The 17,606-nt window shown below is 42.9% G+C and overlaps 1 protein-coding gene across 1 annotated transcript in view; it reads left to right on the top strand.

Moving 5' to 3' along the window:
• Positions 1-17,606, top strand: part of ncapd2 (non-SMC condensin I complex, subunit D2) — a 122,713-nt gene that overhangs the window by 91,079 nt on the left and 14,028 nt on the right. The window contains exons 23-28 of the mRNA XM_084336989.1: positions 1,627-1,738; positions 2,779-2,902; positions 3,104-3,259; positions 4,801-4,978; positions 5,225-5,322; positions 5,588-5,668. Of these exons, the coding sequence (XP_084193115.1) occupies positions 1,627-1,738; positions 2,779-2,902; positions 3,104-3,259; positions 4,801-4,978; positions 5,225-5,322; positions 5,588-5,668 (749 nt within the window). The remainder of the gene's footprint in view (positions 1-1,626; positions 1,739-2,778; positions 2,903-3,103; positions 3,260-4,800; positions 4,979-5,224; positions 5,323-5,587; positions 5,669-17,606) is intronic.

Raw genomic sequence — 17,606 nt, 5'->3', positions numbered from 1 at the left:
AATAAAAGTTATGTTAACATGCACTTTGGTGAGTTCTACCTAATTTATTCTAATTTAGTTCAGGTTTCTTTCAAGTTTCGTTATTATTTGTCATACAGAATACTTTGCATGAAATGTTTTTTCTGTTTCGCTCCGGAGAGTGTGCTAGATAATAAGATGGTATAAGCCGAGATATTACCAAACCTACATTTTACGGCGGCCATTTTGAAAATTCACCTGGTCAAATGGAAACATGGATTTTCTGAATCCTTATACAATATCCTTTCAAAACATTTATAGTATTGCAAATCCCCAAGAAAATCCAACAAAAGTATATAGTGAACCTGACTAAGAGCTCTATTTATAGATTCTATGTTCCAAACACAGCTTGTTTGGCTAAAATAAATAACAATGAAAATGAGCCTTGAGCCTGAGGATCATTACTTAAACTAAAAGTAATTTATTCCTCAAAGGAAGGTACTAGAGCACACAGATCATCTTTGTTAGAGGTTCTATGTAGGATTGCAAGTAACTGTCTAACTGCATATATAACTGTTTCCACTAGAGGGCGCTCTAGGCGGAGCCACTCATGATACCACCAGGTGGCGAGTATTTAAAGAGATGCCTCCTCCCCCTCTACCTCTTTCCCACCTGCCTCTCAGAGAGAGGAGACCCTGCTGTTTAACATGTGAATGAATAAACCACGCCAAAGGCTAAAGATGGAAACCATGCCTCTTGACCACATTATTGTCGCCCCATAGCCAGATTCTGTCAACAATGGTGCAACATTTTTTTTAAAACACTAAAGTTTGAAGACTGAGTAACAAATTTGATAATACTGTAGATAAATCTGTTATAGATTTATCTACAGTATTAACAGCAGTAGCCACACCACCAGTTCAACTAAACACCCAGGGAGAGAACAATAGGAGAATCATCTGTACAGTTTTACATTGTGATGCTTGATTGGTTGATTGATTTTTATTGTGGAGTAAAAGACAGCATCCAAGGGATAAAAACATGAGTGCAAGCACACTTATTTCCATCATGGTCCCTGATTTTGGACATGGACAGACATCATAAAACATAGAGCATCATAATAAAACAGAGCATCGTAATAAAACATAGATCATCATAATAAAACATATAGCAACCCCATAAAAACACTCCCTACCCTCTCCTTCCTAGACGTGGCTATTCTATACTTCACTGGCTAGCCATTTCTTTGTGGCACGTCTAAAACTCCCCCCCTCTTCGATGTTTTTCAGGGCCACTGGAAGCTTGTTCCACTCCAGTGCTGCAGAATATAAAGTATTTGTGCCCATTAGGGAGTTAAATTTTGGGCAGAATAAAATCCATACTGCTCCTTCTAGTGGAGTATGAATGATTGTCACGGAATCGATTAAAATAATTAGATAGATATTTCGGACCTGTATTTTGAACCATCTTGTGTGTGAGACCTAATTTGATGTGAATTACCCTTTTATTGACCGGAAGCCAGTTTAGTTGCCTAAAGAAAGTTGGCCCTAGGTGAGTGCGTGGAGGTAGCTTAAGGACTACTCTCGTTAATTTGTTTTGAGCTGTCTGAAGTTTGTATGGTAAAGAAATGTATTCTGTATTGAGATTGTGCATATGATATCCCAACAGCAAGCAGCCAATGACAGTGCTGTGGAGGAGGAGCTTGGGTTGATGGGCGCCTCTGCTGAGGATACGGAGGCCGAACTGATCAGAAAGATCTGCGAGACAGAATTGCTTGCCGGTAAGTTGCCAGTACTGTCCTTTTGCAACTACCCAGAAAACCCATCATTAACACATTGAGTGCCACGCCCCTTCCGGGAAGTGACCACTTCCGTGCTGTCCATTAACCCCATGTAAACGTAGTTGTACTTTGTAGACCTAAACCTATATTTTATAGTATAGCTATGGGTCTAATAACGCCGTAGAGTCTCATTGAGCTGCTTCTGGTCAACGTGGCAAAAAAACGGATAATTTTTTCATCCGTACATTTCCGTTTTGAATATGAACATAGTCCGGCCGCTTCTGAGCAATTCCAGGGAAAAGACACGAAAACAGCGTTTTTGTGTAATACACTAAACACGTCATTTTTCGCCTGATTATCGGATCTTCCTGAAATCAACGCTAGATCACCACTATTATCCTTTGTCGTGCACGCATGCAATGTGGCTTAGACCGGAGCGCCCCCCCCCCCCCCCCCCCCCCTCCTCCTGCAACCCAACGGCATACAGCCAAACAGCTATAACACAGATGGCTTCAATCACAGTAGAAATAAATATCAGATCAACGCAAGGTTTCATATGGTGTCCTTACCTGGTCTCTGAAGTAATGCAAAAAAAATAATCCAATAATCTCATCGCCATTCCAGTTATCCACAGCGATCCTGTCAACGACGTTGTTGGACATTGCACTTCAACGGGCGGGCTGGGTCAGTAATCCAAACCATCCCTAGAAGCGTGTGTTTTGCCGGAGTGTTTAGGACCCGCCCCCACACCGCAGCACGGTAGAGAAAAGAAACCAACCGGTTTCTAACCGGGTGCATTACTGGCCAAAGGCGTTGGAGGGCGGTATAATACCGTCTGCCAGCTCAGACACACTCAGAACAGTATGCACAAGGTGCCCTGCTGAATTATGAATGGCAATAGATAATAAAAGAAATACCGTGACAGAAACGTAGATCTACGTTTCCGGCACTCAACGATCGGACGACAGAAACGTAGTTCTACGTGAACGGCACTGGAAGTGTTAACATGTATAGGATCAACCTATTCCATCTGTTTTTAGAGGAGAACCTGTTATCTGCATTCCTGCCCCTGCTGGTGAGAGTGTGCAGCGCACCAGGACGCTACTCCCACCCACACCTCGCCACTGCCGCCTGCCTGGCTCTCTCTCAGTACATGATGATCAGGTAAAGATGCTAAGAAATATAGCTCGGTGGAGTGGAAAGGCCTTTTGAAACGGCATTTACTTTTTAAATTGAAACCACCAATATGTTTGATTATTAAGTGTAGTAGCCCTCTCTGCCCATCTACTATTGGGGAAGTCTTGATGCAGATTATAATGACTTGATGGGCTCTGAGCGTGTGTCCTTTGTCCTCGTGCTCGTCAGCCCGTCTGTGTGCGAGGAGCACATCCGTCTGCTGTTCACCGTGCTGGAGCGCTCCAGTCTCCCTGTGGTCAGGGCTAACGCCATCATCGTCCTGGGAGACCTCACCATCCGCTTCCCCAACATCCTGCAGCCCTGGACACAGAACCTCTATGCCAGGTAACAACACACTGGTTCAAACCCTCCTCACAGTAGCTGCCCATACAAACCCTCTACGCCCCCAAGATGGGGAAAGTTGTTGTTTCATGTTGGTCGTCGGGTGGAGATTTATATTCCACTATATGCCTAATGGCGCATCTAACGAGTAGTCTTTTTCCCCACGTGTAATCATATCCGCTTTGTGTTTTCCGAGATGGATTCAATGCCAGGTTAATTGGCTCGGTTGCAAATTATCATAAAACCCATTGCCCATTTATTTATTTTTCTTCCCCTGATGATTTAATGGAACAAGCTATGCGCGACAGCCCAGCTGAGTGGGTGTATTGTAGATAATGGGTTCATTTCAGCAAATATGCCCCCAAGCTTGTACACTCTAGTCACCCCTGTCCAGATTCCCCCACCCATGTGAAGATGTTGTTCTCTCAGGCACTCGAGTGTTGCACCTGTCACAATGCTTCACCGAGCCATATGATGGGAAAAGTTCTCCCTTCAATCACAACTTTTTAATGGGGTACAAACTTTCTTTTTTGAGATTGGTGTTCGCAAATGCTGATCTCCCTCTGATGGCTGCTGTTGTTGCCATGGCAACGTGTCTCTTTGAGGCCCTCCTACCACACACCCCCTCCTGAACTGCCGTGGAGCCATAGACTGCTTCAAGCATGGGTGACTTAAGGGCACAGTACAGCTTAATTACTAGTGGGTTTTTTGATGTTCTTACAGATTGTGTCCAAATCCACTTAGTGTTTTTAATTATACAGTGACTGGGTGGGCAGGATGGGATAATTTCAGGTGTCAGAGGTCCTGCAAGGCGCTACATTGTTGGAAGAGAAGTTCATCTAAAATGCTTGCTCCTGCATTGCCATACATACCCCATTTGGATGTTGAATGGCAGCTGGCTATTTTTCATCTGTATTTAATGGCACATTGTTTTAATTATAATAGTCGCTTAAGCTCACACTGAGGTGTTTCAGACGTATAGAACATTCTGTGCTTTTTTACAGTATCTGCTGGTTTTTCTCACCTGATAAGCATTTCATAGTGTTTTCTAAATTCTCTCCCTCACGCACACCTCCACCGTGTTCATTTCCCTCACGCAGGCTTCTCTGGAGCCTCCTGATAAGGGCATTACGAATTAATTACCCCCTCATTGTTGTAAGCCTCTGCTTTGGCGTATGGAATTTTTTTTTCCTTTAGATAAAAGTACCAAGCTGGCCACCATAAGCAGGCCAACGCAAAGTGTCTCATCCTCTGCCATTAGTCGTGTTCTATGACTACAGTTAATGACTTTCTTTTGTACCGTGTTGTGAGCTCGTAAATCTAAATGGGGAATCAGAATGTCATTGGGTGGTCCTACCATACCCCGTCTTAACGTCATTGTGAGGCAGTGACTGCTGTATTGTTTCATAGCCCACCTCCTAATCTGGTCTTTACGTAAACGCTGCACGGGGAGTCTGGGACTCGAACTACTAACGGGTGTCAAAAGATTGTGTCCTAAGTAGTCACCTGCAGCGTACCATACATCTCCCCGTCCTCTCTCCCAGGTTGAGTGACGATGTTCCGTCTGTGAGGCAGATGGCAGTGACTGTGCTGACCCAGTTGGTGCTTAAAGATGTGCTCAAGGTCAAAGGTCATGTCAGCGAGGTGGCCGTGCTGCTCGTCGACCCCCAGCCGCACATAGCTAGCCTCGCCCTCAACTTCTTCAACGAGTTGGCCAGGAAGGTAAACACCCACTGTTGCCCTGAATCACAATCACTTCATTCACCAAACACAATCATCCACAACCCACTTATATACTGACACGTGGCACAAAGACCACAGGACCTCAAACGCAGTGCAACGAAACTGAGATATACAAAAGACGGTGCATACCATGTTGCATACATGCATGAACGGTCTGCAAATTATTAGGGTTAAATTATGAAGTGGTGTCTCATTCTCGTCTTTGATTGGTCTAAAACTCTTCAGGACAACAATGCAGTCTACAACCTACTCCCAGACATCATCAGTCGACTGTCTGATCCAGAGAGGGGCATGAGCGAAGAAGACTTCAATGTCATCATGAAGTGAGTTTTGTGTTTGTTTTATTTCTGTGTTTGTCTACCACCACACACTGTCTGTCCTCTAAGCCACTTATCCACCCCCTGTTGGCACTTGGTCAGGCTGGGAACAAATCGTGACTTTGGTTTTTAAGAACCTCAGTGTTTTGATATATTTGTTTGTATATATGTTTTTGTTTCAGGCAGCTGTATGAGAAGGAGTGCTGAATCAAATGGCAAAGCTCTGTGTTGAATACCTTTTTTTGTTTCCTTTTTGTGATTTGTGTTTCAGGCAGCTTTTCTCATACATCACTAAGGAAAGACAGACTGAGTCTCTGGTGGAGAAACTGTGTCAGCGCTTCAGGACTGCCAAGTGAGCAACACCTCCCTCTCTGTCCTGCAACATCTTTAATGTTTATACATACGTGTGTGTGAATTAGAGCTGGGCCGTTAACGTGCTGCGTTAACGCCGGACTGTTATCCCGAGATAATACGAGTGTCACAGGGCTGTGACCCAGTTTGTTGTCAAAGGCCTGCACCCCTTCTCTACAGTGGAGTCCAAGGGCTTTAGGTAACAACTAATCATTCAGTGTGTATTTTTTTTTTTTTTTATCTTACATTTGTTTATTATAAAAAGTCTATAATTCAGACACGTTTAAAACATTGTTGCTGCTGTTGCTGAAGAAATTATATTTGTATTTATTATATTTATTTATAAAGTTATATAAAAGAACATTGCTGCTGCTGTTGCTGAAGAAATAATATTTATTTATAAAGTTATAAATAATAAAGCAATGTCGATAAAGTACCGAACCGTTAAGCAGTATCGATAAGAGTAGTAGTAGTATCGATAAAATCCTAACGATACCCATCCCTAGGTAGAACACACATATTTTGAATGCCTTCAGCCGACTTCAAATGAGCCATATTAATCTAGATTAACTCCAGGATTGCAGATAGATTCATTTAGATTAAAGAAAAATTAATCTATGCCCACCTCTAGTGTAAATACATTTTCTCTATTGAAATCAATATTGAGTGTAAACGAGGGCAATATTACACAGTCTCACCTAGACTCCGGTAATCAGCTCTCTGCCACCAGTTTACAAAATTGACATGCCAGAGTGAACCTCATATATATATATATATATATTTTTTTTAGCAATCTGAGTTGCATCAATATTTTGAGCTGTCATGTTTTTAGTAAGTTGTTAAGTATTACATTTGTTATTGACTTTTGCCACTGTCATCTCATTATCAACCAGGAAATACCCACTTTAACTCATTCAGCATGGTCCACGCATATATACGTGTTTGTCCGCCAATCGAATAACTCCAACCACGTATATATATGTAACCATGAGGCTTAGGGTATATAACAGACAGACAAAGCATTATATTTAATATAATTATCTTTATTGAATATTGTAATATAAGAATAAGTTGACTTTAATACAAATATAGTTATCACAATGGTATAAATAAGTTGCCTTTACTACGAATATAGTTGTCACAAAATATCTAATAAAAAGAGACAGACTGAATCCACACTAATGCTCACCCTAACCTAAGATAGGCCAAAGCAGTGACCACCTGTTGACCACCACCTGTTATGACACGGAAATGGAACAATGAATATCCAAGCATAATATTCATAATATAATATACTCAAAATGCTGCTTGCTGCACACTATAAGGCGAACACTTATAATCACCATTTAGCTTCACCACATTTATCATAAAACACTCACACATAACGATACAATGGAATGCATGGCAATAGACACAAACGAGAGAGAGCTTAGACTTACACTTTGAATGACTGAATGAAACACCCGGCGTAGTAAACGCCACACCCGGACCACAACGGTATGACTAGGGGTGGGAATCACCAGTTTCATCACAATACGATACGATATCGATTCTTTGGACAACGATACGATATTTGCCGATATCACAAAGTCTGCCATGATACGATTCGATTCAGGTGCCTGCGATCGATATGAGGCGATATTATGTGCCCATTTAACACAATCAGTCACATTTAGATCAACTAAAAAAAAAGGCTAGGAAAATATCAATTGATGTTTTTATTTTTGAGCTCTTCCAGACATTTAAATGAAAAACAATCTATTGTTTTTAATACAAATAGACCTCCCGTTCACTTTTTATATATTGAGCTTTAAACTTTAAGTAAAATGTTTTGCAACTCACAACACGCAAGCTAAAACCCCTATCTCTCCCAAACTTCCTACAATTGTTTTATGTTGCATGATGACCATGGATACATTTATGTATTCATGTTTAAATATCAACATTATCTGTCCATCCTCAGTAACACACACACACTGCCCCTCCCCAGTCCCCACACACAGAAAGGTAGAATGCCCCCGCCCCTCCTCCTTCCCCTCTCCGTCTCCTGCTGCTTAGCTAACCGTGTTCATTTAGATATTTAACGCGACGTGGGCATAAAGGAATAGCGACGATGCAAAGCATGTTAGATGCATTTGACCCGTTGCGGGGGAAAAAACTGCACAGACTTATATCGCGTCGCAAAATAATAATAAATAGACGCTCTGTTCTGCTGTACAGAGCTACGCAGAGTTCCACAATACTGGGCGCCGGCGGATATGACTCGCGGATTTTCAAAATAAGAGTATCGCAATATGAATCGATCTTTTTACGTTGCATCGATCCTATTTGATTATTGATAATAGATCGATATATCGATCTGGATCGATGTATCGTCCCACCCCTAGGTATGACTATACTATTTATACCCAACAGTCTGTGCGTGTAACCATACACAAACGGAGCGAGCGATACCTTGGTATCGCCCGCAAGCACAACGCCCCGCCTCGTCGCTGTTCAGTCTGTCGTTCCCTGGGGAAGACCAAACATGGTATAAACAACTCGACAGTGCATCTAAACCTAGCGACATGACAATGCAATAATGATAAACGCTTTACACTATAGTTAAATTACTCACCAGGACACTTGAGTATTTACTAGGGCTGTCTTAAATACTTCTAAGCTTCGTTCGATGGCACAAGCTTCGAACAAAAAAAATAATATCGAAGTTTATAAAAAATAGTTACACTTTAAGATATGCAAAGACAATGCCCAAAAAGCCGAGTGCCAGATATGCCAGAAGACAACTTTGTTAAATCACCTAAAAAAACGTAAGTATCGTTGTACACGACGGCGACGCCACACAAAACATTAATAAGGCTATGCCTATGCTGCTATGACTAATGTGTTACCAAGTTGGCTAATTTAATTGTAATCATCTGCTTTTGTAGGTGCATTGTCTGATATAATTATAAATTAAATGTAATATAATTGTTTGCTTGATAGACGAAGGTTGCAACATAATTATGTAATGTCATGTCGTTGGCTGTGAGAGCAGCCCCACTGCACCCAGGCAGCGCAGCCGAGTGAAACCTTGTTGGCTGCGTCAGTCACGAAAGGGGCTACTTAATTAATTAATCCAATCCACTTTATTTATAGAGCACATTTAAAAACAACAAAGTTCACCAAAGTGCTGTACAAGTCCCACAACATAAGATTAAAAAAAATATATATATATAATATATATATACATATATTATAATTAATAAACTTTTGTATTTTTTTCCCCCGACGCTTCGAATTAAAATCGAAGCTCGGTCCCGAAGCTTCGATTGCCAAAAAAAGCTTTGAAGGTCAGCCCTAGTATTTACCCACCACACTCTCTCTCGTCTGGTAACATGCGTGGGAAAATGAATGCTGCTGTCATCGCCCGTTCCCAACTAGAAGTGTTTGTTTCAGCCGCCATCCGGCGAGGCGGAAGTACACGCCGATGCCAGAGCCACACCCACAATACCCCCAGCTGGCCACATATACGCTATTCGATCGTTATTTCTTTTATTCTCTACTTCCATTCATAAATTATCCAGGGAGGCTGTGTAACCATCTGGAATGACTCTGAGATCTGTTGGTATGCGGCCGATGTTGCACTCCCTTTGTTTCTCTATGTGGCTGTGTATCATTGAAATTCATCCGTGCGGAGTTTTCGAGTAGCCTGGACCGAGGGGTCTACCCGATGGCATTGAATCGCTTTCGGGATGCCCGATTCATTATGCTGTGGGGGGTTATGTCGTGGCCCAAATGGACATACGATCTAGCAGATGGCAATCAAATAATTGGAATATTCTTTTTGTAATGTCATCGGCCACAGGTAAGCGCAATTTAATGTCAATTTCAGCTTGGTTGTGCATTGTTTTCATAGCCATCGCCCTGATCAGCGTATGCTGTTGTACTAACGAATGCCGTCATTGACAATCAATTAATCAGAAACTACCCCCCCTTTCATGCATGCATGATGGAACATAATATACCGATCATATGCATTTGAATTTTTTATTGTAGCGTGTATAGGGACGAAATGCCAATGGATTAAGTATAATATGCATTGCAGCCTAATGCTAGCCTCCCGGGAATTACCCTAAACCGCTCTAAAACCATACTTATATTCACCACGGTATAAAACGGGAATGTATGGATGGAAAAAAGATTCCTTTTTCACATCTTGAACGATAGATACTCGATGTCAAATGGGCCATAGTATTGGATCCATAGCTATACCTATAATACCGTAATTCCTCTAATAGTAACCGGGTCTCAAATACAAGCCGGGTCTCTATTAATGGCCGGGTGCGCTCTTGAGCTAAGCAATTATAAACCGGCCTGCTAATACAAGCCGGGTTACTAATATACTGAGCTGCATACTGAGCTAGTTACTTGATTTCACTTACGAAAACGTTAAAATTACCAGTGACCACCTGTAATTGCACTGTTTACTATTTCATACAGTACTACACCACTACACGGTGGTGTAGTGGTTAACACTGTCGCCTCACAGCAAGAAGGTCCAGGGTTCGATTCCCGCTTGGGGACCAGGTTTCCATGATGCCAGGTACCCAGGTGGGGTATCTCCCAGGCCTTTCTGTGTGGAGTTTGCATGTTCTCCCCGTGCTCGCAAGGGTTTCCCCCCCGATAAGATAAACCCAATGGAAAAACATGCACAACAACAGATCGCTAACGCTGTGGCGTCCTTGACGAAGACGGACAGGAGCACTTGGATTGGTCCCCTGGCGCGGCTCACGTTGATGCCCGTCTGCTCCCGGCTGCCCTTGGGGGGGGAAGGACAACGGGATGGGTTAATCGCAGAGACAAATCGCATCGGCGATCCTAAAGAGACAATGGATGCGTGTGTGTTCCGGTGTGTGTGCTATACTAACCGCTGTGTGTACCGCTAAAACATTGAGTGTCGTTGCATGCCGAATAAAGACCTCTGCAACAGGTCCTGCATTATTATTATTACTTGGTTTCAATAAATGAACCCAGTACATTTTACTGGGTTCAAAGTTCAAACTGACACAAAATGTTGATTTATTCATTATGATCCGTTTGAAATTTTTAAATATAGGCCTCCCTCTTATACAGGCCTCCTCCTAATACAAGCCTGGTACCCGCTACAGTTGAAACAAATACAAGCCGGTGTTACTATTAGAGGAATTACGGTATTTAAATAGTTATAGCCCTGCAAACAAGGTGAGCGACTCACACCGTTTACAGCGGTCGCGGTAGCTACTACAGGATGAGGCTAATCCCCAGGCGGTCAATGAGTCAAGTATTAAGTAAATATTGTACTTTTTACTCTCCTATATTTATCTGAATCCATTAGTTACTACTAGTTACTTTTAGAGAAAGAAATAGAATTTGCAGACGACATAAGTTGATTAAGTTAACCTCTTAACACTTTCAGTGGCAGCCGTTTTATCCATCCTTGTAGTCAATGGGCCACGCTTTAAAATATAGGGATTTTGGGCGACTATGTGGCGCAGTGGGCAAGGCGCTCGCCACTAACGCAGGAGATGCTGGGTTCGAGCCCAGCTCTCAACGTTGCTACCAGCTTGGCTGGTCGTTCATACTAACACAGTTGGCAGTGTTAGGGGTGGGAAAGCTGGTGGGTGGGGATTGGACGTTGTGGACAGTGACTCCTACAGGTCAGTTGGTGCGCCTGTACAGCAGAATCAGGAAGTAACGGGGGCAGCGTGAGCCTCCCACCTGTTACTCCTCGCCACTGAGATCTCGCTGTACAGGTGAAAAGATGCGACAGCTGCCTCCTCGTGTACCGGAGGGGACCTGTGATGCAAGGCTTGGTCCTCACTGCAGCCGACCAGTGGGAGGCATAGTCTAGCAACGTTCGAGACAGGGGAAGGGAGAATTGGCAAGGCGAAATTGGGATGGGAGAAAAAAAATTTAATAAGGAGAAAAAGTGGATAAAAAAAAGATAGGCATTTTCACTGTGCGTCACGATGTTTACAGGGCTATTAGGCGAGTCAATATATGGTTTAACCCCAAACAAATTTATACAAAAGGTTTTTCAATGGATTCTGGTAGTATTGGGCGTGCTAAATAACATACTAAAAGTCGACCAATCGACCCCTCCGAAAGCCGTAATTTCCAAGATGGCGTCCCAGATGGCGCCGGGGCGATTAAAATGGCTATATCTCAAATTAAGAAAATGGTGCAAAGGATTTCTCAACTGATTCTGGTACCTCTGGGCATGCTCACTAACATACTAAAAATCTAGGAAAATACACCTTCCAGAAAGGCTTCATTTTCAAGATGGCGTCCAAAATTGCGACTGGCCAAGCTTAAAATGGCTATATATATGTCAATATAAAAATTATATAAATGATTTTGTCATTTGATTCTGGTACCCCAAGTACCCCTAGACATACTTAGGAACATACTAAAGTTTTAGGGAAATACACCTTCCGAAGAGGCTTAATTTTCAAAATGGTGTCCAAAATGACGACTGGGAGCTTAGAATGCCTGTATCTCAAATGGGAAAACATTTCTAAAGGATTTATAAACTGATTCTGGCACCTCTATACATTAATAACGAGCAAAATATCTAGCTAAATATATCTGCTAGGAATGCATCATTTGCATCATCAAAATGGCTGCCTGTAGCTTATTTTGGCAAAAATTTTAATTTGTTATTATATTCAACCTAGAAAGCTGGCTTTGGTGTTGAACACAAAATAAATGACCCACTTATTGTAGCCTACTCATCATCATCTTCAGGATCCTCTGGGAGAAACTTGTTATGTGGATTGTCACATTCATGAAGTTGACATGGTCCACAGACAGTAGTACAAGGTAGTCCATATTTTCTGCATGAGCAGCGAAGTGTCTTGCAGGCAGTGGTACAGTTACAATGAATGACCTTCAAGAGACTATCTGGAGCAGCATTCATTGTTGACATGAGTGGGACAAATCTTTTTTTTTGATCCACTTTTTCTCCCATTTTTCTATATTTTCTCCCATCCCAATTTCGTATCATCCAATTCAACCCTCCCCTGTCACGGACGCTGTTTCTTGCCTCCCACAAGCCGGCTGCAATGTGGACTAAGTCATACATAGCACAAGTCCCCTCCGGTACTTGAGGTAACAGCAGTCTCATCTTTTCACCTGCGCAGCTCGATCTCTCAGTGGCGAGGAGTAACGCGTGGGAGGCTCACGCTGCCCCCGGCACTTCCTGATTCCACTGCGCAGGCGCACCAACCGACCTGTAGGAGTCGCTGTCCACAACGCCCGATCCCCACCCTTCAGTTTCCCTCCCCGTAATACGGCCAATGTGTATTACTGCGGACGACCAGCCAAACTGAAAACAATGTGGAGAGCTGGGCTCGAACACGCGAACAGCCCCAGTCTAGAGCATCTGTACCATCATCTGTACCCATCCAGACCATGACCTGGTAGTATGCTCTACGACAGCGGAATTTGGTAGCAGATTCAGTTGGTGGTAGACGTTCAGGCGTTACCGTTGATGAAGCTGAGACAACCTTCTTGCTGAAAATGTTATATCTCATTTTTGCAAGCAAATCTGTGCACTTTCCACCAAAAAAGACAGCCATTGCTTGGCACCCAAGGTCATCGATCACATCTGTTGTCTGGTTTGGTACAGTGAATGCTTTGGCACAAGCCTGAAGGACAGGATCCCCTTTTACAAGTTTTTGGAATGCTGTCTTTTTGCCAACTCCGAAGATCCGGGAAGTTGTGTCACAGCCAGTCACAGCATGGATGAACAGCAACTGAGAACACACATCCTGTCCGAGTACTTCTTTCAAATGGTTTATGGCGTCCACTTTAAAACTGCCATCAGCTTTCCACTTGTCTGATCTGAAATAAAGGCCCTTGCTATCTCTCTGTGCATAGTAAAGAAGTAAGACGAGGAGATCAGTATCTTCTCCAATCAGCGTCGTGGTGTGAAGAAGAGATGATCCCACTGCGGCCCTTACTATGTCTACATCAGCATCTCTAAGTGAATTGACCACAGTGCAATCCTGTTCTTTCAGTTCATCACTTATCATGTGGATCAGTTTCTGTTTATTCAGATCTCTTGACAGGAACTCCTCCTTCTTACCTGAGAACTCTGTCTCAGCAGTGAAGTTGACAATGGGATGAATATTGTTTCCTCTTCTTTGATGTGTGTTGTCTTTAATGGATGGCCCATCCTCATAGCCATCAAACACAATGGTTGTAGCTGAGCCATAATGTTGGATGGTGAAGTCTGCATATGACTGTGCAATTTTACCATAGCTTTGTCCGTGCTTCCATTGTATTCGGTGAAGGAGTGAACCACCATCAAGAACATAATGCTCCGTTTCTGGTACAGAATCTAGGATTGCATCACTTGCATGATCACAGATCGTGTGCGCTAGTTGTGGTTTATCAGCTTTGCGGAAGACGTTTCCGGCTTCAAAGAGGGCAGGAGGGAAAGGACTGAGTTCGTAACGCATAACCTCCTCCAATGACAGCTCTCCAGTTTGGGAGACAATAAGGAAACGTTGAAAAAGAAGTGCAGAATCAATGATTCGATCAGGAGCAACCTTGATAGATGATTTTTGTCCAAGGGTTATTGCTTTATCCTTTCTACTAAATGAAAATGTGAATGCCGGCTGTCCGATCATTTTGTGCATGATGTTGCGTCCAACAGAGTCATAATCATGCACGTTCACTCCATCCTCAGCGACAACACCTGTAACAACATTCCTTAAAGAAGAGTCTGGAGAGAAAGGTGAACATATAGCAAGTTTTGAAGTGATCTTCTCCAGGTCAGCAGCATCCCTTTTCATCCTTGCCTCTGTTGAATCCTTGTGCTGTTCTGATGTTGTGTGTCTGGTTTGAGAACTCCTGCATTGCGGTGTTATACTCTGATGTTATGCCCTTTGACATTGTCCAAAGGGATCTCTGATTGTCGGTCATTCCACTTCCATGTGTCATCCCTCCTGTAGTCTTCAATGACCTCATCAATGTTGTTTCGATTACAAGATCTGAGCTGAGGCCTGCCCATGATTGGCTGCTGCGACGGATAACATGGAAACCCTTTTCAAATTGTCTGAAGACATCTGGGTGGTTGATGTGAAGCTGACTCATCTCTTGGACATAAAAGTGTGCCGATTTCAAGTAATTGTAATGCCCAGCCGCAGCGAATATCGGCATGCATTCAGAAACAGCGCGTAGGTGCAAAAGCCAGGAACCTGTGCGATCTGCTGTTATCAGTGACCTAGCAACTTCTAACATGTGTTGGTAATTTAGCCACAACTGACTAGTTTTGGATCTAGCACACAGTTCCATCTTCCTTTTTCCCAGCTCTTCATTTATTGTAATGAGGGTCTCTGATGTGAATACTGTTTCCAATGGCATTTCACCCTTAACTATTGAGGTATACATTGCTTCAGACTGTTAATGGTCAAAAAGAAGGCTTCAACTATGCTAGCTTGAGAGCTGAGAGTGCAAACACCTCTGTCAAAGACTAGAATGAAACTGGGGCTTAAATAACACTGCCAGGTCAGACACGCCCAGGCATGCCCAAACACAGGACTAGGTCAGAAAAGAAAGAAAGAAACTGATTCAGAAAAAGAAGGCTTCAACGATGGTAGTTTGGGAGCTGGAGAGTGCAAACACCTCTAACTATAACAACTATAATGGTCAAAAAGAAGGCTTCAACTATGCTAGCTTGAGAGCTGGAGAGTGCAAACACCTTTTTTAGTAAGCTATTTGTATAGTCATTTTAAGCTCCTGGGCGCCAGTTTGGACGCCATCTTGAAAATGATGCCTTTCCGGAAGGTGTATTTTCCTAGATTTTAGTATGTTCACAAGCATGTCTAGAGGTACCAGAATCAAGTGAAAAATCATAGTTATATATTTTTTTCTATTGATATATAGCCATTTTAAGCTTGGTCTGCCGCCATTTTGGACGCCATCTTGAAAATTAAGCCTTTCTGGAAGGTGTATTTTCCTAGATTTTTAGTATGTTAGTGAACATGCCCAGAGGTACCAGAATCAGTTGAGAAATCCTTTGCACCATATTCTCAATTTGAGATATAGCCATTTTAATATCTCCACCGCCATCTGGAAATGGCGGCTTTCGGGGGGGTCGATTTTGGTCGACTTTTAGTATGTTATTTAGCACGCCCAATACTATCGGAATCCATCGAAAAACCTTTTGTGTCAATTTTTTTTGGGTTAAGTGCTTTTTTTTCATAGATTGACTCGCCTATATATATATCATAGCTATGGAGACAATACTATGGCTTATTTGACAGTCACTATCTATCGTCCAACATGTAAAAAAAATAGTAAATTTTTTCATGTATACATTCGCGTGTTATCCCGTGGTGAATATTGTATAGTTTCAGAGTGATCCTGGCTAATTCCTGGAAGCTGCGTTATGGAGCGCTATGTGAATTTTGCTAAAGGCGTTCACGTTGCTCGCCTGGACACGATATTATTTCCAAATCAAAGGTATATAATCAGGGGAGGAAACTTTACTTTTTGGCTTACCAGCCAACTGGCGAGTAGATGATTTTTTTTACCAGCCAAACGGATTTTTTACCAGACAAAAATAAATCGATAATTGTGATAATTACTTCTTTGTATGTCTTCGTCTAAATTGATTTTCAATCATAGTAATAATCACACCGTGTCTCTACTCTTTAAAATATTTATTAGCATAAAACATTAATAACAGTGTCTCTACTCTTCACAATATTAGCATAAAACATATTAACATGAAAGAGGGAACTATTCTGGACTGGGTTGGGCTGAACTGGGCAGTGAAAGATGCTGGACTGGGTTGGGCAGGGAAAGTTGGGCTGGTCTAGGTTGGACTGGGTTGGGCAGTGAAAGATGCTGGGCTGGACTGGGTTGGGCTGTGCTTGGTTGCACTGGACTGGGTTGGGCAGTGAAAGATGCTGGGTTGGACTGGGTTGGGCAGTGAAAGATGCTGGGCTGGACTGGGTTGGGCTGTGCTGGGTTGCACTGGACTGGGTTGGGCAGTGAAAGATGCTGGGTTGGACTGGGTTGGGCAGTGAAAGCTGCTGGGCTGGACTGGGTTAGGCTGTGCTGGGTTGCACTGGACTGGGTTGGGCAGTGAAAGATGCTGGGTTGGACTGGGTTGGGCAGTGAAAGCTGCTGGGCTGGACTGGGTTAGGCTGTGCTGGGTTGCACTGGACTGGGTTGGGCTGGACAAGAGATGCTGGAATGGACTGGTCTAAATATTGGATTGAGCGGGGCATGGTGTGTTCATTTTCCCCCTTCCTGTTGGATGCATTTGACTCGTTGTGGGAAAACTGCACGGACTTATATCGGGTCGCAAAATAGACGCTCTGTAGCGCTGTTCTGCTGTAATGTCTACACAGAGTTTCAGACTACTGGCTCTGTAGCTCTGCTCTGCTGTACAGACTAAGCTACACAGCGTTTCATACTGGGCGGATACGACGGCCCGTATTTTCAAAATAAGAGTCGCAATATGAACCGATCCTTTTTTGTTTTGTTTACTACTCGCCAGTGTGGCGAGTGGTCTTCATGAATCACTCGCCAAACATAGAAAATACTCATTTGGTGAGCCAAATGGCCTAATTTCCTCCCCTGTATATAATGGGTATTATGTTTCATCATGAATGCATCAAGGGGGGGGGGGGGGGGGGGTCGTTTTTTGATGCTCTGATCGTCTGCAACAGCATTTTATTTTTGATACTACATACGTTGATCGTTGCGATCGATGTCAAATCATTGTTGGATCAAAGTAGGATTGATGTCATATAGTCCTTAACTTTACTAGGAGGTATCCCAAAAAGAATATTCCAATTGTCTCATTGTGATTTCCAGTATTGATGTCCATCGGGTCCCTGACATGAACTGGCACAACACATGTAGGCAGTGTGCTGAACGTGTTTCAAAGTGCTCGG

Source organism: Notolepis coatsorum (genome assembly GCF_963971535.1).
Source record: "Notolepis coatsorum genome assembly, chromosome: 19".
Taxonomy (NCBI): Eukaryota; Metazoa; Chordata; class Actinopteri; order Aulopiformes; family Paralepididae; genus Notolepis; species Notolepis coatsorum.
The sequence above is the reverse complement of the archived record's forward strand: the minus strand, read 5'-3'. Positions and strand labels throughout refer to the sequence as shown.